General features: G+C 41.9%; 2 protein-coding genes across 5 annotated transcripts in view; one reads left to right on the top strand and one right to left on the bottom strand.

Annotated features, from left to right (window-relative positions):
* Positions 1 to 581: 581 nt before the first annotated feature.
* Positions 582 to 5904, top strand: YARS2 (tyrosyl-tRNA synthetase 2). The gene is made up of 5 exons (XM_072400259.1): positions 582 to 1343; positions 2348 to 2515; positions 3618 to 3773; positions 5305 to 5475; positions 5616 to 5904. The coding sequence occupies exons 1-5, from the start codon at positions 598 to 600 to the stop codon at positions 5773 to 5775; spliced, it is 1401 nt and encodes a 466-aa protein (XP_072256360.1). The 5' UTR covers positions 582 to 597; the 3' UTR covers positions 5776 to 5904.
* A 2906-nt stretch (positions 5905 to 8810) lies between these two features.
* The window catches only part of DNM1L (dynamin 1 like), a 29460-nt gene continuing 24194 nt past the window's right edge, over positions 8811 to 14076 (bottom strand). For 2 of the 4 annotated variants that reach the window (XM_072400254.1, XM_072400255.1), the window contains 7 exons: positions 13607 to 13699; positions 13468 to 13527; positions 12425 to 12502; positions 10893 to 11066; positions 9951 to 10060; positions 9713 to 9872; positions 8811 to 9297 (listed from right to left, as the gene is read on the bottom strand). In XM_072400254.1, the coding sequence (XP_072256355.1) occupies positions 9241 to 9297; positions 9713 to 9872; positions 9951 to 10060; positions 10893 to 11066; positions 12425 to 12502; positions 13468 to 13527; positions 13607 to 13699 (732 nt within the window). In that variant the 3' untranslated portion in view covers positions 8811 to 9240. The remainder of the gene's footprint in view (positions 9298 to 9712; positions 9873 to 9950; positions 10061 to 10892; positions 11067 to 12424; positions 12503 to 13467; positions 13528 to 13606; positions 13700 to 14076) is intronic. The other 2 variants (XM_072400256.1, XM_072400257.1) reach the window with 1 other exon arrangement.

Genomic DNA, 14076 nt, shown 5'->3' with positions numbered 1-14076 from the left:
AATACAGTCTAAGGTAAATTTTGGGTGGAAGTCAATTAACCTAACTGCATGTTTTTGGGATGTGTGAGGAAACCGAGGTACCAGGAGGAAACCCACGCAAACACGGGGAGAACCTGCAAACTCCATGCAGCTAGTGCCCTGGCCTGAGACTCAGACCTGGGACCCAGTGCTGCAAAGGCAAGAGTGCTAACCACTGAGCCACCGTGCCTAGGCCTTTATTGTACTGGAAATGTCTACTGCCTGTGCTGGCCCAGCTTTTACACCCCTCCGTAACAGAGTGAAGGGTAATACTATTGTGTGGCGTGCTGGGGCCACTGATATCACATACAGGGCTGGGGGGCTTGTACAGCTACATAACATGGTGATTGCACACATCCTTGTACTGGATGATTTCTGATAAAATGAATGGTGCTGGTGACAGGGTCTCTTTAATAATCTATAAACATTTCATAGTCATAGCAACCATTGAGCTGAGGATTCTGATTGGCTGGTATGGGTAAGCACGATACCTCCTGTCATACTCCCATACGTCGTGCCTCGCGCGGTTTTGCATTCCTGTCAGCTGACACTTGTCAGCAGGCCCCGCCCTTCTCCAAGATGGCGGCGCCCTTGGTGCATGCAGCCCGCTGGGTGCCCTGGCTTCCCCGCCGCTCCATCCGACTCATGTCTGGCTCTTCTGGCCCGCTGGTGGCTGGGGCCCGGCGGGGGCTCTTCAAGGACATGTTCCCGGCTGACAGCGCCCCCGTGCGTCTGCCCGAACTCCTCTCTTCCGGACCACAGACCATCTACTGCGGCTTTGACCCCACGGCGGACTCCCTGCATGTGGGTAACCTCCTCGCTGTGATGGGTCTACTGCACTTCCACCAGGCCGGGCATCACTCTATCGCTGTTATCGGAGGGGCCACTGCTCAGATCGGGGACCCCAGCGGGAAGAACCAGGAGAGGGAGCCACTGAGCAAGGAACAGCTGGAGGACAATGTGCGGGGCCTCCGCGAGTGCCTGGAGCGCCTGTTCACAAATTCACAGCTACTGGCACCTGGGCACCCCAACCGGCCCGTGGGCTGCTTTACTGTCCTGGACAACAATGCCTGGTATAGGAAGTGGCAAGCTGTGGACTTCCTGGCCTCGGTGGGCAGACACTTCCGAATGGGCACCATGCTTAGTCGGCACAGTGTACAGAGCCGCCTGAAATCTCCAGAGGGGATGAGCCTCACCGAGTTCACCTACCAGATCTTCCAGGCCTATGACTTCTATCACCTGCTCCAGAAACATGGCTGCCGCATACAGCTGGGGGGCACCGACCAACTGGGCAACCTCATGTCTGGCCATGACTTCATCCAGAGGTGAGAGCGCCAAGCATCATCACATGGATGCCAGGATCACATCTCCGCAGGGCATCTATAAACCTAGGCAGGGAAATGGTTTGGCATATAACCCTAGGGGCCCCCTGCGGTCAGGGGAACAACCCCGGGGACCTCTGTGCGGTTAGGCGTATAACCCAGAGGTCTCATGTAAAACCTGGCTGCATAATCCCCAGGTCTCCTCTGCAGAGGTCTGATGTATATTCCCAGCCCATACCAAGCAGATTTTGTCCTATCTGTACCTACAGCCTCGCAGTTGTATATCTGCAGTGTGAGATCTAAGGCACCGCCGCCTCTGCTAGACTGGAGAGATTTGGTGTGGCTTCCAAAATTCACCTCTTTTATATTACAGCACACAAAAACATTTTAGACAATTATGCACTTAGAACCTTGTGGTAGCAGTATAGTGAGGGACATTTTCTATCCGGGCATGATTCATCCTCTGTGCGGAAACCTTCTAACTAAAACCCATGGTTTGGTGTGGAGGAAATCAAAAGGCCTGGAAACAGCCCTGACCCCAACCTTTGTTATTAGAGGCCAGGCCCTCTTCTCCAATATTTAAATCTGACCTCACAAATGCACTTTTGGCTAAATGGGTACAAATTCCCAGAAAAGTGTAGGAGTTCAGGCAGACTCAAGGGGGCACTCTAAGAGGGCAATGCAATACTAATGGTCATGGTTTGGAATGGGATCTCGTTCAAACTGACATAGGTGTGATGGTCAGGTATCCCCAAATATTCTATTCACAAAGCTTTACCACAATGACAAGGTATTGTTCTCAATATTCACCATTACATTTGTGATTTTCATATGGGGACTTAGTTGGAAATTCCATTTTCTTTGTACTTACTGGTTTGTAAATTATGACAATGGCATTGATTTGATGAGATGTGAAGCACATCAAAACTCCAGGTAGCCGATACATAAAATATATACACAGATCTGTTAGTATTGTGGGATTTCTGATTGTCTATTTCCTGTCTCAGGACCACAGGAGAAGATGTGTTTGGGATCACCATTCCTCTGATCACTAGCACCACTGGAGATAAGTTGGGGAAGTCGGCAGGAAATGCTTTGTGGCTGACCAGAGACAAAACTTCTCCATTTGAACTGTATCAGTTCTTCGTCCGGCAGCAGGACAGCTGTGTGGAGCGGTGAGGACCAAACTTTAATGTTTAAAATGTGATTTATAGCAGTGGTCGCTAACCTTTTCAGTCTCGCAGACCACTAAAATTACAGGCTCCTGACCACGCATGCGTGGAGAGCCAGGTGTCAATCAAAAGGGGAGAAACCTCCCCCGTAGCGATGTCATCATGACATAACCCTGCCCACTCTCTAATCACAGATCTGATCCTGCAATAGGAGAGTGGGTGGGTTGTGTCCAGGGACACAGCCCGCCCACTTCCCTGAGCCTGGGATTTGTACGGGGGACGTGGTCCGCGGCTCTGGCCGGTGCGCCCCGCCAGCAGGGTCCTTCTCCTGACCCCACTCGGGAGGGCACTGGCCAAAGCAGCGGACCACCAAAATTTTTTCACGGAGCACCGGTTGGCGGCCGCTGATTTATAGGACGTTTCCTGTACATGAAAGTCTTCTGTGGTGTCGGGGACCCATATATATTGATTGCAATTCACAGTTCTTATTTTACTTAGAGGATCAAAGTGATAAATCTTCTATTGGGTGATCATTGCACATTCATCTACTCTATTTGTGCTGGAAACCGTTGTCACTGATCAAAAGAAAGCAACTTTACAGTTGTCATCAGAACAGGAAGACGGGGAATCTTCTAATGGGAACAAATGTTCAGATGATGACTAAAAGGGAAAAGGGACTGTTGTCTCCAGCACAGGAAGTAAAGTGGAAATCTTATGGGTGATGCAAACAATTAAAAAGTTATGGGGCGTTCACTATTCCTTGTTATTCAAAACTACGAATGCCTAAAATGCTTAGATCTTGAGTTTTGGATAGCAAAGGTTAGAACTCAGTCAGGTTTTACTGCACTGGGACTTCTAAATCTGCAACAGGAGAATAGACAAAGATAAAGATGATCTAGCATTCACTTTTTTTTATTTTTTTATTCTGCAACCAAAAAAGTTTGTGTAGGGGGCATGGTGTTACCGGGAGCACAGATTTTCTGGAAGTGATTTGGAAATGATGCATTTTCTAATTAAATATTTAGTCTGGTTCTTGACATGTATTTTCTGTGCCTGCTCACCTACATGTAAAAGATTGCTCTGGAGTGTAATTATTTTTTTTCAGCTACCTAAAGCTTTTCACATTCCTCCCGCTTCCGGAGATCGAGCACATCATGCAGCAGCATAGCAAGGAGCCGGAGAAGAGAATCCCTCACAAGAGATTGGCTGCAGAGGTGACAAAGTTAGTCCATGGCAAGGAAGGACTGGAGTCTGCCAAAAGGTGAGGTCACATCTCTCTCTGGATTTGCAGTTTGTTTTGCTCGCAGGTTACTTTAAAGGCGAACTTAAGGACGGTTTTCAGGCTAAGAACATTTTAGCAAGTACATAAAATTTCTGTGGATCTTTGCAGAAGAGTGAAACTAAAATCACAGTGTTATCTTCCATCTGTAAACTTCTTCCAAATGTAATGAAGTTAGAAAAGTGGATGTTTAAGATTCAGCTTTCCAGAATTACAACCATGGCTTCCTCCATACATATACTTGATAAGGGACTGTTATCGCCCTAAAACAGGAAGTATGTGATTTGAATGATCACCATGGTAAATTATAGGAAACATCTAATGACTGGATAGCTGCACTATACTAATATTATTTAGGGGGAAAGTGAAGATTGAATACATGTGATTGTGAACCATCTGCTAAGCATGCATTCAGATAAACGTTGGGAGGATCAAACCCCCAAATTCTGATATCACTTCAGTATTCTTTATGTAGCCGCACCTATTACAGGACAGTCCTCTGACAGATTAATTCCCTGTTACAAGTGCTTTAGGCCTGGAATGTCTGCACTTCACACAAAGATTAGGTGTCATGCGTTGAGTTGTTACTGTTGGTTTTTGAGGCCTCACCTTTGAGAAACCTTTCAGTGAAATGCAGATTGGTCTGAAAAATAGAAGCGTCTGTCTGAAATGTGAGAAAACCTGTTGGGTTTAAAAGCTTTAATTCCACCTTAGGCTTTACTTATACTAATCATATTCCGGCTAGACCTGATGTCCTTGACTAAGATTATACTTTGTGTACCCCAAAACCTATTTCAGGCAGGCAGAGTAGTTATCTGTATAGAATAATTACAATAGGTAAATAAAATACAAAACTAACCTGAAAATATTATTTTAGTTACAAAGGATTGGTTGGCAAACAAGAATACACAACTGGAAATAAATGTCCACATCTCAATGGCAACTTGAGCCATGGTAAACCACAGTAGGTTATACTTTTGTTACCCCAGAAAGCCAAACTTTGGAAGCAATTCCACCTTGAGTTTGAACAAAGCCCTGTTAAAACTCCAACCTGAGAGCCAGAAGGAGTTATGTTTTACAATGGGATTGCTTTTGGAATGCAGTTTTAGTCTCTTCCAAGTCAATATTGTTGTACAGGCAAAGGTGGAAGGCCAACAATAGGAGCCGCATAGACTACAGATAGAGCAGAGGTTTCTTTAACAGATATGGATTGGTAAACAGTGTGTTTTGTCCAGTAAGTACATGAATGATGTGCAGAAACACTTCCTTAGCAATTCTTGGCACAAACAGGAAGCCTTAGTTAGGATTCTCTTGGTCCTACAGCATTCTACTGCAGCTAACCTACATACTAGTACTAGTTACCAAACAACTGGCTACTTCCATATTCTATTGTAATGCTCCCTATCTTTATGTGAAAGGAGAGTTAGGCATTAATTAGTCAGGCAACCTGGTCCTGTAAACTCTAAAGAAAGGTCTTTAAGTAAGTCTTACCTTTGTACTGTTTTTTCTTTAGGTGCACACAGGCCCTGTACAGCAGCAGTATTGATGCTTTGGAAGCCATGTCTGACCAGGAACTGCAGGAGCTCTTCCAAGAAGCCCCATTTACTGAAGTGCTACATGAACCTGGAACCAGAGTTCTAGATGCCTGCCTCAAAGCATCTGCTATCCCAGAAGGAGCCCGTGGGTATGTATCTTGATGGATGTATTTTATGTATACATGGCAGTTACTATTCCTACTGTTATGCTGTATTTATTATATTGCACCGACTACAAAAATGCTTTTGGTATGAGACATACTAACGAAGAGGGTGTTTACTCTTCTAGGTTTGACATAATCAGCAGAGGTGGTGTCAGCTTCAACCACGGCAAAGTGACCAATCCTGATGAAGTTCTTGTGCTCGGTACCCACATTCTCCGGAATGGACTGTCTCTTATCAAGGTGGGGAAGAAAAACTACTACATTGTGAAGTGGCTGCAGCTGTAAAGGCAGTGAATATTCTATAGGCCGTGTGTATTCTTCCAGGGGTTGTTACTCTCACTAAGTGAGAACCTGTATTGTACATAGGTAAAACTGTAATATAATAAACTGGATCAGTTCGACATTTAAACCAAACTCAGATGTTCCATTTTATTTATCAAAATTGAGAAAAGTCTTCACAGAAGATCAGGATATGATTTCATTCAGTAAAGAGAACTATTGAACACTTTTACTGCTCTAATGTTTATATTCAGCTTGTCTAACTATATATACCTCCATATCATGTCACTAATCTGGCTCATGCTGTGGTAACCAGTTATGGGGAGGCACTCAAACTTGTAACCACGTTCTGATTTTGACTACTGAAATAGGTGATGAGGCATTGGCAGATTTTTTCCTGTCCTTTTCCTAATCAGAAAAGTCCCAAGTTTACTTGAAAGACAACATCACGATGTAGGTTTATTTAATTTACTGCTCACTGCATTGTGGAAGAAATAGGAGATTAAAGCAAGTAGAATGGTAGGGAAATGCAGCAAAAGCAAATAGTGGGGAGGGTGGCCAAAAGGTCCTAGAGCAGTACATATATTATGCAGATGCATATGTGGGCCATACATAGCTGTCTGTGAAATAGACACTGGAATTGGAATCTGTGCTTCTAACCACAAAGAGAACCAGGCTACGTGTTTATTCTTTGGTACCTCTTCTATGTTGTACTGTATGCATATTCAAGTGATGTTTCGTTTATCTTTTTGACTGCCTCCTGTGTGGTCATAGGAAAGCTGTGCTGTACATATTGGAGAGTTGACCCTGCTGAGTTTATCAATGATTTCCAACAGGAAAAATGACTTTTCCCAGTAGTAATGACATACAATGTAATGCACCAATGCAGGAAATGTGTTATCAGAAACCTCTGATAATTCAACCACTTACATTTATAAAGAAATTACATATGCTTGAATAATAGTAAAAGGCTTGGTTGGGTTCCACCTCTAAATATTATAATTATCCTTCACCAGTACATAGGAAGAGAGAAGACACAAGATAAAGCAGCTGCTCACATTGAGTCAGAGAGACATAATAAACCTTCTGCAGGACCATTTTATTTACAATGATAAACACAGACATGTCAGAACATACATGAAGTCTCAGTACTGAAGTGGCAGATTGAAGGTTACAGGCGCAGCAATTGTTCCCCTCTGTCACACAAAGACTTGGAGCAGAAGCAGACAAACAATTACATGTGTAATTCCCTTTATTGTATGACAACCCTGGTGACACCTCAAGAGGGAGGGAAAAATCACAGGAGAGCAATTCTCTAGGACATTCTTAAACATGGTAAAATTCTTCAAAAAAAGCAAAAAGCTCCTCATGCAGCTACCCTTTGGTGTTTGTGGGGCTTTCCCTTCCCTCAGAAATAAAAACGGTCAGGTGACACAACAGGGCTGAGGCCTGGAGCAACATGATGGGGCCTTAAGAGTGTGCCAGTATGACGTGCACTGTTTTGTGAAAATAGTTTTACAATAAAAAAAATTACATTTCATGACTTGTGAAAAAAATGAGGTAAACTGTCACTGAAAACAAAAACTGGATTTGTACAATCCAGCAACATGTAGTTTAATTCATACAATGTAAGAACCTTGGCATTAGATCTAGGAAGATATACAAAGAGTTAGAACCTCTATCAGGTTATTTTTTGTTTTGTGAAAAAAACCTTACATTCTGTTGCCAGGGAGGGAAAATATTAAAAAAAAAACACCTTTATGGTAAAGTGGATGAAAAATACAACAATATTTCTGCCTTGTCACCGCTGGAAGGATTCCCCTCACTTTCTATCTCCCTGAATAAAGAGGGAATCTGTGTCACCAGAATAGGGCGCAGACTTATTTACCGATCCGATGAGTTGTCACACACTATGAACTGTTACTGTAAGGCAACCAATTTGAATGGACTTCCAATGCTCCACAACAAACCTTTTCAAATCTCCCCATCCCCAGTGTAAGGTGGTTCACATCTGTGCATTGCAGCACTAAAAAATCAGGGTGTTGGCTATACCATTCAAATAAAAGACACAGATGTCCAGATTATTGAAAGGAAAACATGTCCACAATGTTGGGAGTTTACAACCTTGTGCTAAGTGTACAAACCCTAAAACCCACCACTGTATGTCTACATTTCCTTTCATGCCTAATGCCACCAATATGCCGCTATACAGACAATGCACAACAAGATATGAAAGCTCTCTGGGTCACGCTAGGCTGCATTCTGCAGGTGAGGTTTTTGAACACTGAAGGCCCATTCAAAGCAAATGCACACAATGGTATCCACGGCCCCTAAAATTTGGTGTTGTTCTATGGCTATTGGAGAGATTGTCACTGACCTCCTTGGTCTCTGACCTAAAGACTGAGATAGAAAGTGAAAGGAAGTTTCCATAGGAACACAGAGCTTCGAAATTTCTTTATCTAAAGATAGACGTTTTGTCTGGAGATAGACTTAGTTTTATTGTATATCGTTATATGTGCACCCGAATCGTCAGAAAGCTAATTTGTGAAGCATCAAACAAAACAGCCTATTGAATCAGACGTCACTAAATATTTATAAGGATGTCACTGGTCCTCATATGGCAATATAATAACCAGCACCCCAATTTTCACTTGCCTGAATCTAAAGCTTTTTATTTTGGAGTTAAGCCCTGGGCAGGTTTTATTTCTGTATGAGGGGTTTCTTTTATTTTCTGTACTGCAGACACAAGAAATGAGAGAAATCCCCTTGAACTTTTGTCTCTGGCACAGGTACACCCAATGAAAACCCTCTAAACTTGTTTTCACACAAGACAAAAGAAGGGGTGAAACTTCCTATTAGACCATAAAACCTAACATGGGTTTTATCCCTTTACTATCAAAGAGAAAAAAATAAAATTGACTTCAGTTACAATTTAACAAAGCTCAGAGGATGGCAGAGTAAAAAAAGTCTCCAGAACTTTACTTGTCAGAAATGTCCTGCCCAAAACCAATTTTACAACTAAAGTGGAAACACCTCCAAAATATTCTGAAGTTTTTATTATTATTTTTAGGGCTGACAACATATTTCAGTGCAATTTAAATGATAAAACAAAAATGTACACTACTCCAGAGAACTGCACAGGTCCAGTATAAAACACATCACCTAAAAAGATATTCATGTGAGCAAAGGTGAGTGACTAGACTTCCCAGCATGCTCTTGTTCCAATGTCACAATGGTTGGTCAGCTCGAATCACAACAGGAAATCAGGAGAAGGGAATAATAGCTGGACATATATTTATTGTGTGAACGGTGGAAGTTATTTTTTTTTTCTTGCTTGGTACAGCGGGTTCCCTCCTGGACACCATCCTCCAATACACATGGATTTCTTATATAAATAAAATTCTACCGTGTGTACGACTGGCGGCTTCCTCTATGTTTTCAAGTGAAGTGTCAGGTATTTTAATCTTCCGGTCACCAGAGGTGCGTCTCTCGGATCTCAGCAATGATCTGGCTCGCTCTCTGAAGTGCCTAATAAAAGAGGAGAAAATATATAACAGGATTAAAGAAACAACCAGTCTGTGAAATGGATCGCATGAATAATTTCAGCTGCAATAAGTGTATATCACATGGCCATGATGGATTTAAAGTGTAACAGAGTCCAAGAACAAAAGTGTAAATATTACCAGTCCTTACATGTAGAGGCTTCTTTTAGCTTCTCTAGTTTTATTTAATGACAGTAACCTGAATGTTATAAAAATTTTTGCTGCCTCTGGGTGACAAAGATTACTCTTTTCACTGCATTAATGTATACATTATATAACTTATATTAATATACATATGTAGTTCACAGAAAAAAGGGGTTTCCAGTTTAAATTAAACAGAGATTGTGTCTAACATAACAGGAATTTCAGTATAGGTAACAGGAAGAAGAGTAGGCTGATACCTTCAACATGTCTGCAGCCTCTTTCCTGCGCTGGGCCATGTCCTCAGATTCTGTAAGCAAGTCCTCCAGCAACATAGATTTGTACAACTGACCCACCAGCTCGCTCTGTAATGTGTCCTTTACGTGGTTCACCAGGAAATGCATTACGGCTTTTGGCACACTGCAAGGAGAAGTTTATGAAGAATATGTGAAGCCAAGAATCACCTAAACGAGTGTAGACTCTGCTCCTCCACCTTACCTGTCCTGAATATTCTTCCTCACTATCAGGAAGTAGGACTTTATTAGTCGCTCAATCACTTCGCAGTCACGTTGCTCACGAGCAGAAAGTTTTCTGGCAACTGGCACAGGCTAGAGAGAAAGTATATAAAGTCATGGCACTAGGATAGAACACCATTATCTGGGGCGGTTCTGCATGACCTTATGAACTAAAGTCGAGGCTGTTAGCAAGCAGACATTTGCAAGGCCCAAGGTGATCATCAATGCCAGTTACCTAATGCAAAGTACTGACCACAGTTGTCAAAAAAATGTTCAGAGAAACCGGAGCGAAAGCAAACTGGTGCACTGATATTACAGATGTGTTCACATCTACCCATCATCAGCACATTTAATCATTTAATAAAGTGTTCAGTATTTCTCTGCAACACAAGCACCCATAAATAAATACCTGTCGATCTGCCAGTGGCATCAAACTTTTATTTTTGTAAAGTTTGCAATTCAGTGCTACTGCTGCACTATATGATGTGTTCTGTAGTTCAGCAAAGGAGACAGGGCAGGCAACACTGCTTGAGATTTCAGTGCAGCAGAGAACTGTCTTCTCAGTTTAAATAAAAAGTTTAGAACACTGTAATTCCAGCAAATCAACATATATATTTCTGTACCTTGTTGGATAATTTGGATTGATTTTGCTGACACATACTAAGAGTGAGTATGTAAAACAACTGCGTGTAATGTCATTAGATTCTGTAGCATCAGCAGCACATTTCACTGTAAACATCTGAACTCGATTAGAACGGGAGGGGTTTCCTGGATACTTTTGGATATTTAGAGTTCCAAGCCTGACCATTACTCAATCAAAACCCAGTAGTGTTTGTAAAAAAAAAAAAAAAAAAAAAAAAGACCAAAACCATCTTCCTGCTGATCTAAAACATGCTACCTGCTTCATTCACTTGTTCACACTCACCACATCCAGCAGGTTCACAGCATGACCCCTCTGAGGGCTGGATGGGAGGAAGGGGGCAGGTTTACTCTTCTCATCTGCTATCGCCTCTTCTCCTTTCGAGGCCTTTAGCATCCCTCTCCAGTTACCAGTACCGGCATCTGGGATGTTGTCTGCAGCGCCCCCTGCAGAAGCTGCCTGCAAGAGCAAATTTAATACACAATATTTAAAAGAGAGGGAGAACAGTTGGTAGCATTACATCAGGCAAACTGTTACATAAAATACATAAAATGGAGCGGGTTTTAACTCTGCCAGATTTCTGTGCAGTTCTGAGACCTGTGTCTGAAAACTGAAAGAAGAAGCAGCAGACTGGCAAGCTAATTTTTTGGCTGTTTTGCTTGTTACTCCTATTAGCACATTCCTCATTTTTACATAAGCACTGCAGCACACCTGGTTGGTTCCTTGTAATGGTCTTCTCATCTGAGCTCTGATGTATTGAGGAATTGCAGCCGATATCGAGTCAAATTCTACTTGCAATTTAAAGGTCCAAAATTAACTTCATTTAGTGTGGGTGATCTTCGGTATGCTGACCTAACCTACACTTTTCATTTGCATGTCTGAGCTGTATATGTATTTTTCCCAGGTCTGTGCAGTTATCAAAAGATAAAACACTTTCTCAGCAGAAAGCTTCCTGTACCACAAACTAGTCACTGCTGTCCCTCTCTCCTTCTGAGTGGTCCCATCTGCACCCCCACTTTTCATTTCTCTAAGTAGCCTGCAGCATGAGTACCTCCTGGATTCCTCTCACATTGTGCAGCACAATTAGCATTTTGAAACTACCTTAACAAGGCAATAACAGGGCTTGCAAATGCTAGTGCACAAAAGTAGATTGATATCCTCTAACTATTCATCAATATATTCACTTAGGAAAACATTTTGTACCTAGAGTCCAGCTTTGAAAGTAAACAAAAAATACATATATAAAAAGTATTTTGAAATGTAATGGCTCTTCTATACAAAGCCGGAGCATGTAAAGATCTACAATCATTTCCTTAAAGCCTACAATGTGCTCAGCTGATCCCCGTAACAAAAAAAAACGTTTACTTTAAAAAGTGTATGTCCAGCCCAAACTTTTCTTTGTTGAATAGAGCAGGGAAGGATCACAAGTGCCTTCAAGTTTCTACTGCGATCATTGGCCCCATTACAGAGATTCACTCTCACTTCCTATCCTGTTGACATTGCTTACCAGACAGAAATAAGAATTTTCCAACTACAACTTTTTTTTTTTTTAATTTTAAAAAATTAGGGCTTGACATTCCCTTGAAAGGAAACCCGTCAGTGATCCAGATAAAGATTTGGATATCTGTGTCTCATGAAATCAGACTCCCCATGTGACCTCTGCATGCCTCACATCATACAGTAAACACACAGGCAGAGATTTAAGGGACAGCACATGCATTGCAGACACAGCCTTGGTCTTCACACAATGACATACAGACGAAGGAAAGCCCCAACCATGCAGGAAAGCATGCAGTGTTATGAGAGCGCGCACAGACCTTGCCATCAACCTCAGCAGAAGAAGCAGGGCAGGATTCCAGGGAGGCAGACGCCAGAGGCCCTGGAGGTTTAGAGGACTAAAGAAAGAAAAAGAATCACAAAAGGGAACACACAAGGCTTTCAATGATAATGAATTAATATAAATCATTATGATTTAAAAGCGAAGAAAAAGGCGCAAATTCTGAATTAAAAAGCTTCTGGGCACATCAAAGATATCCTTTCCCAAATCATTTAATGTAAACCTGTATTTTTTTTAGGCTGCAAATGATCACCTCTTCTCCTCTCATACTTTTACCAAGAGACAACCTATGAATACTGAAATTACTGAATAGGAAAATGTTGCCTTTATAAAGGTTAGAAGGGATGGGAACTTAAAACTCCTAAAAAGCCAATACTAATAAATAAATTCAGCTTTAGGGACCAGCAGTGTGTGTACAAAGAGACATGACAGCTTACTGCATGCAGCAAAGCATGATCCTTAATACACAACCATCCAAACGTCTAAGCCTCTTACTCAGGATAAACTGAGGTCATGTAGTCTCCATTTTTTCTGGGGTATTTTATGCAAAAAGTAATGTTGATATAGTGTTTGGGGGAAACACTGTTTAGTACAGTTGTGGTTTAGACATTACAAGATTTTGCTTATTTTTTTTTGGTTTAGTCAGTTGTGATGCCCTGTTTTTCATGTGTTTACCAGAATAATGATAATTGCTTTGCTAAAGTAGTGCCTGTATAGAAAGCTTAAACCTAAATTACACATAGCTGGCCCTAACTTTCATTGTCTCTCTGTTTTGTAAAGACAAAAGATTGTTTCCTACCAAAATGCTGCTGAACCAAGTGAAAAGCATGAGCAACCATCAGCAGACCTACCTCTAACTACAGGTACCTAGCATGGATCCCAAAAAGAAAAGATGACAGCTGCAATTCAACAAGAACTTCCTTAAAATGTATGAACACAGACCTTTTTGGTCTATTAATTATACAAATACTAATATATAATGTACCACATTCACACATAACCGAGTTTTACATGACTGCTCACCTTATCTGCAAGTGATGCAGACCGCGGCACATCCCTGGCTAATCTGTTCCTCCTCTGTTCCTGCACATCACAGAAAACAAAATATTTTAGATGATTACAATTAGGACAACTGTTTGAGAAGACTGTGCTCCCTCCTCACCTCTATATTGTTGTTCATCACTCCACAGGCATCGGCAAAGTCTGGATGTTTAGTGTTGATGTAGGCAAGTTCAATGGCCACCAAATTATGGACCTGTATAAAAAGACCCCCAATAGTTATTCATCATGTACAGCACTAGCAGAAAGGGGAAGAGCTTAAAAGGTCTTTTTTCACTATCTTATGCTTTTCATTTAGCCATCAAGACACATAAATGCAGGTTTGGGGTTATATCAACCATGTTTGCCTGGAGTACAGCTATAAAGTGAAGCTATGGGCAAAAAAATGTCTGTCACTAGCAATGCAGCACTCTGTACTACACACAGCCCCCTAACAGCTTATTTGTTGGTCCTGCCAGTAGAACCGTTATATTTACACTTCCTATTCATTATGACCCTGTGGATAAGGTAGTCTTGGATAAACATGTTTTAGACCCAACTCCAGTTATCACTTTACAGAAGTTACTGAAAAAG

This window comes from Pyxicephalus adspersus, chromosome 2, assembly GCF_032062135.1.
Source record: "Pyxicephalus adspersus chromosome 2, UCB_Pads_2.0, whole genome shotgun sequence".
Taxonomy (NCBI): Eukaryota; Metazoa; Chordata; class Amphibia; order Anura; family Pyxicephalidae; genus Pyxicephalus; species Pyxicephalus adspersus.
The sequence above is the reverse complement of the archived record's forward strand: the minus strand, read 5'-3'. Positions and strand labels throughout refer to the sequence as shown.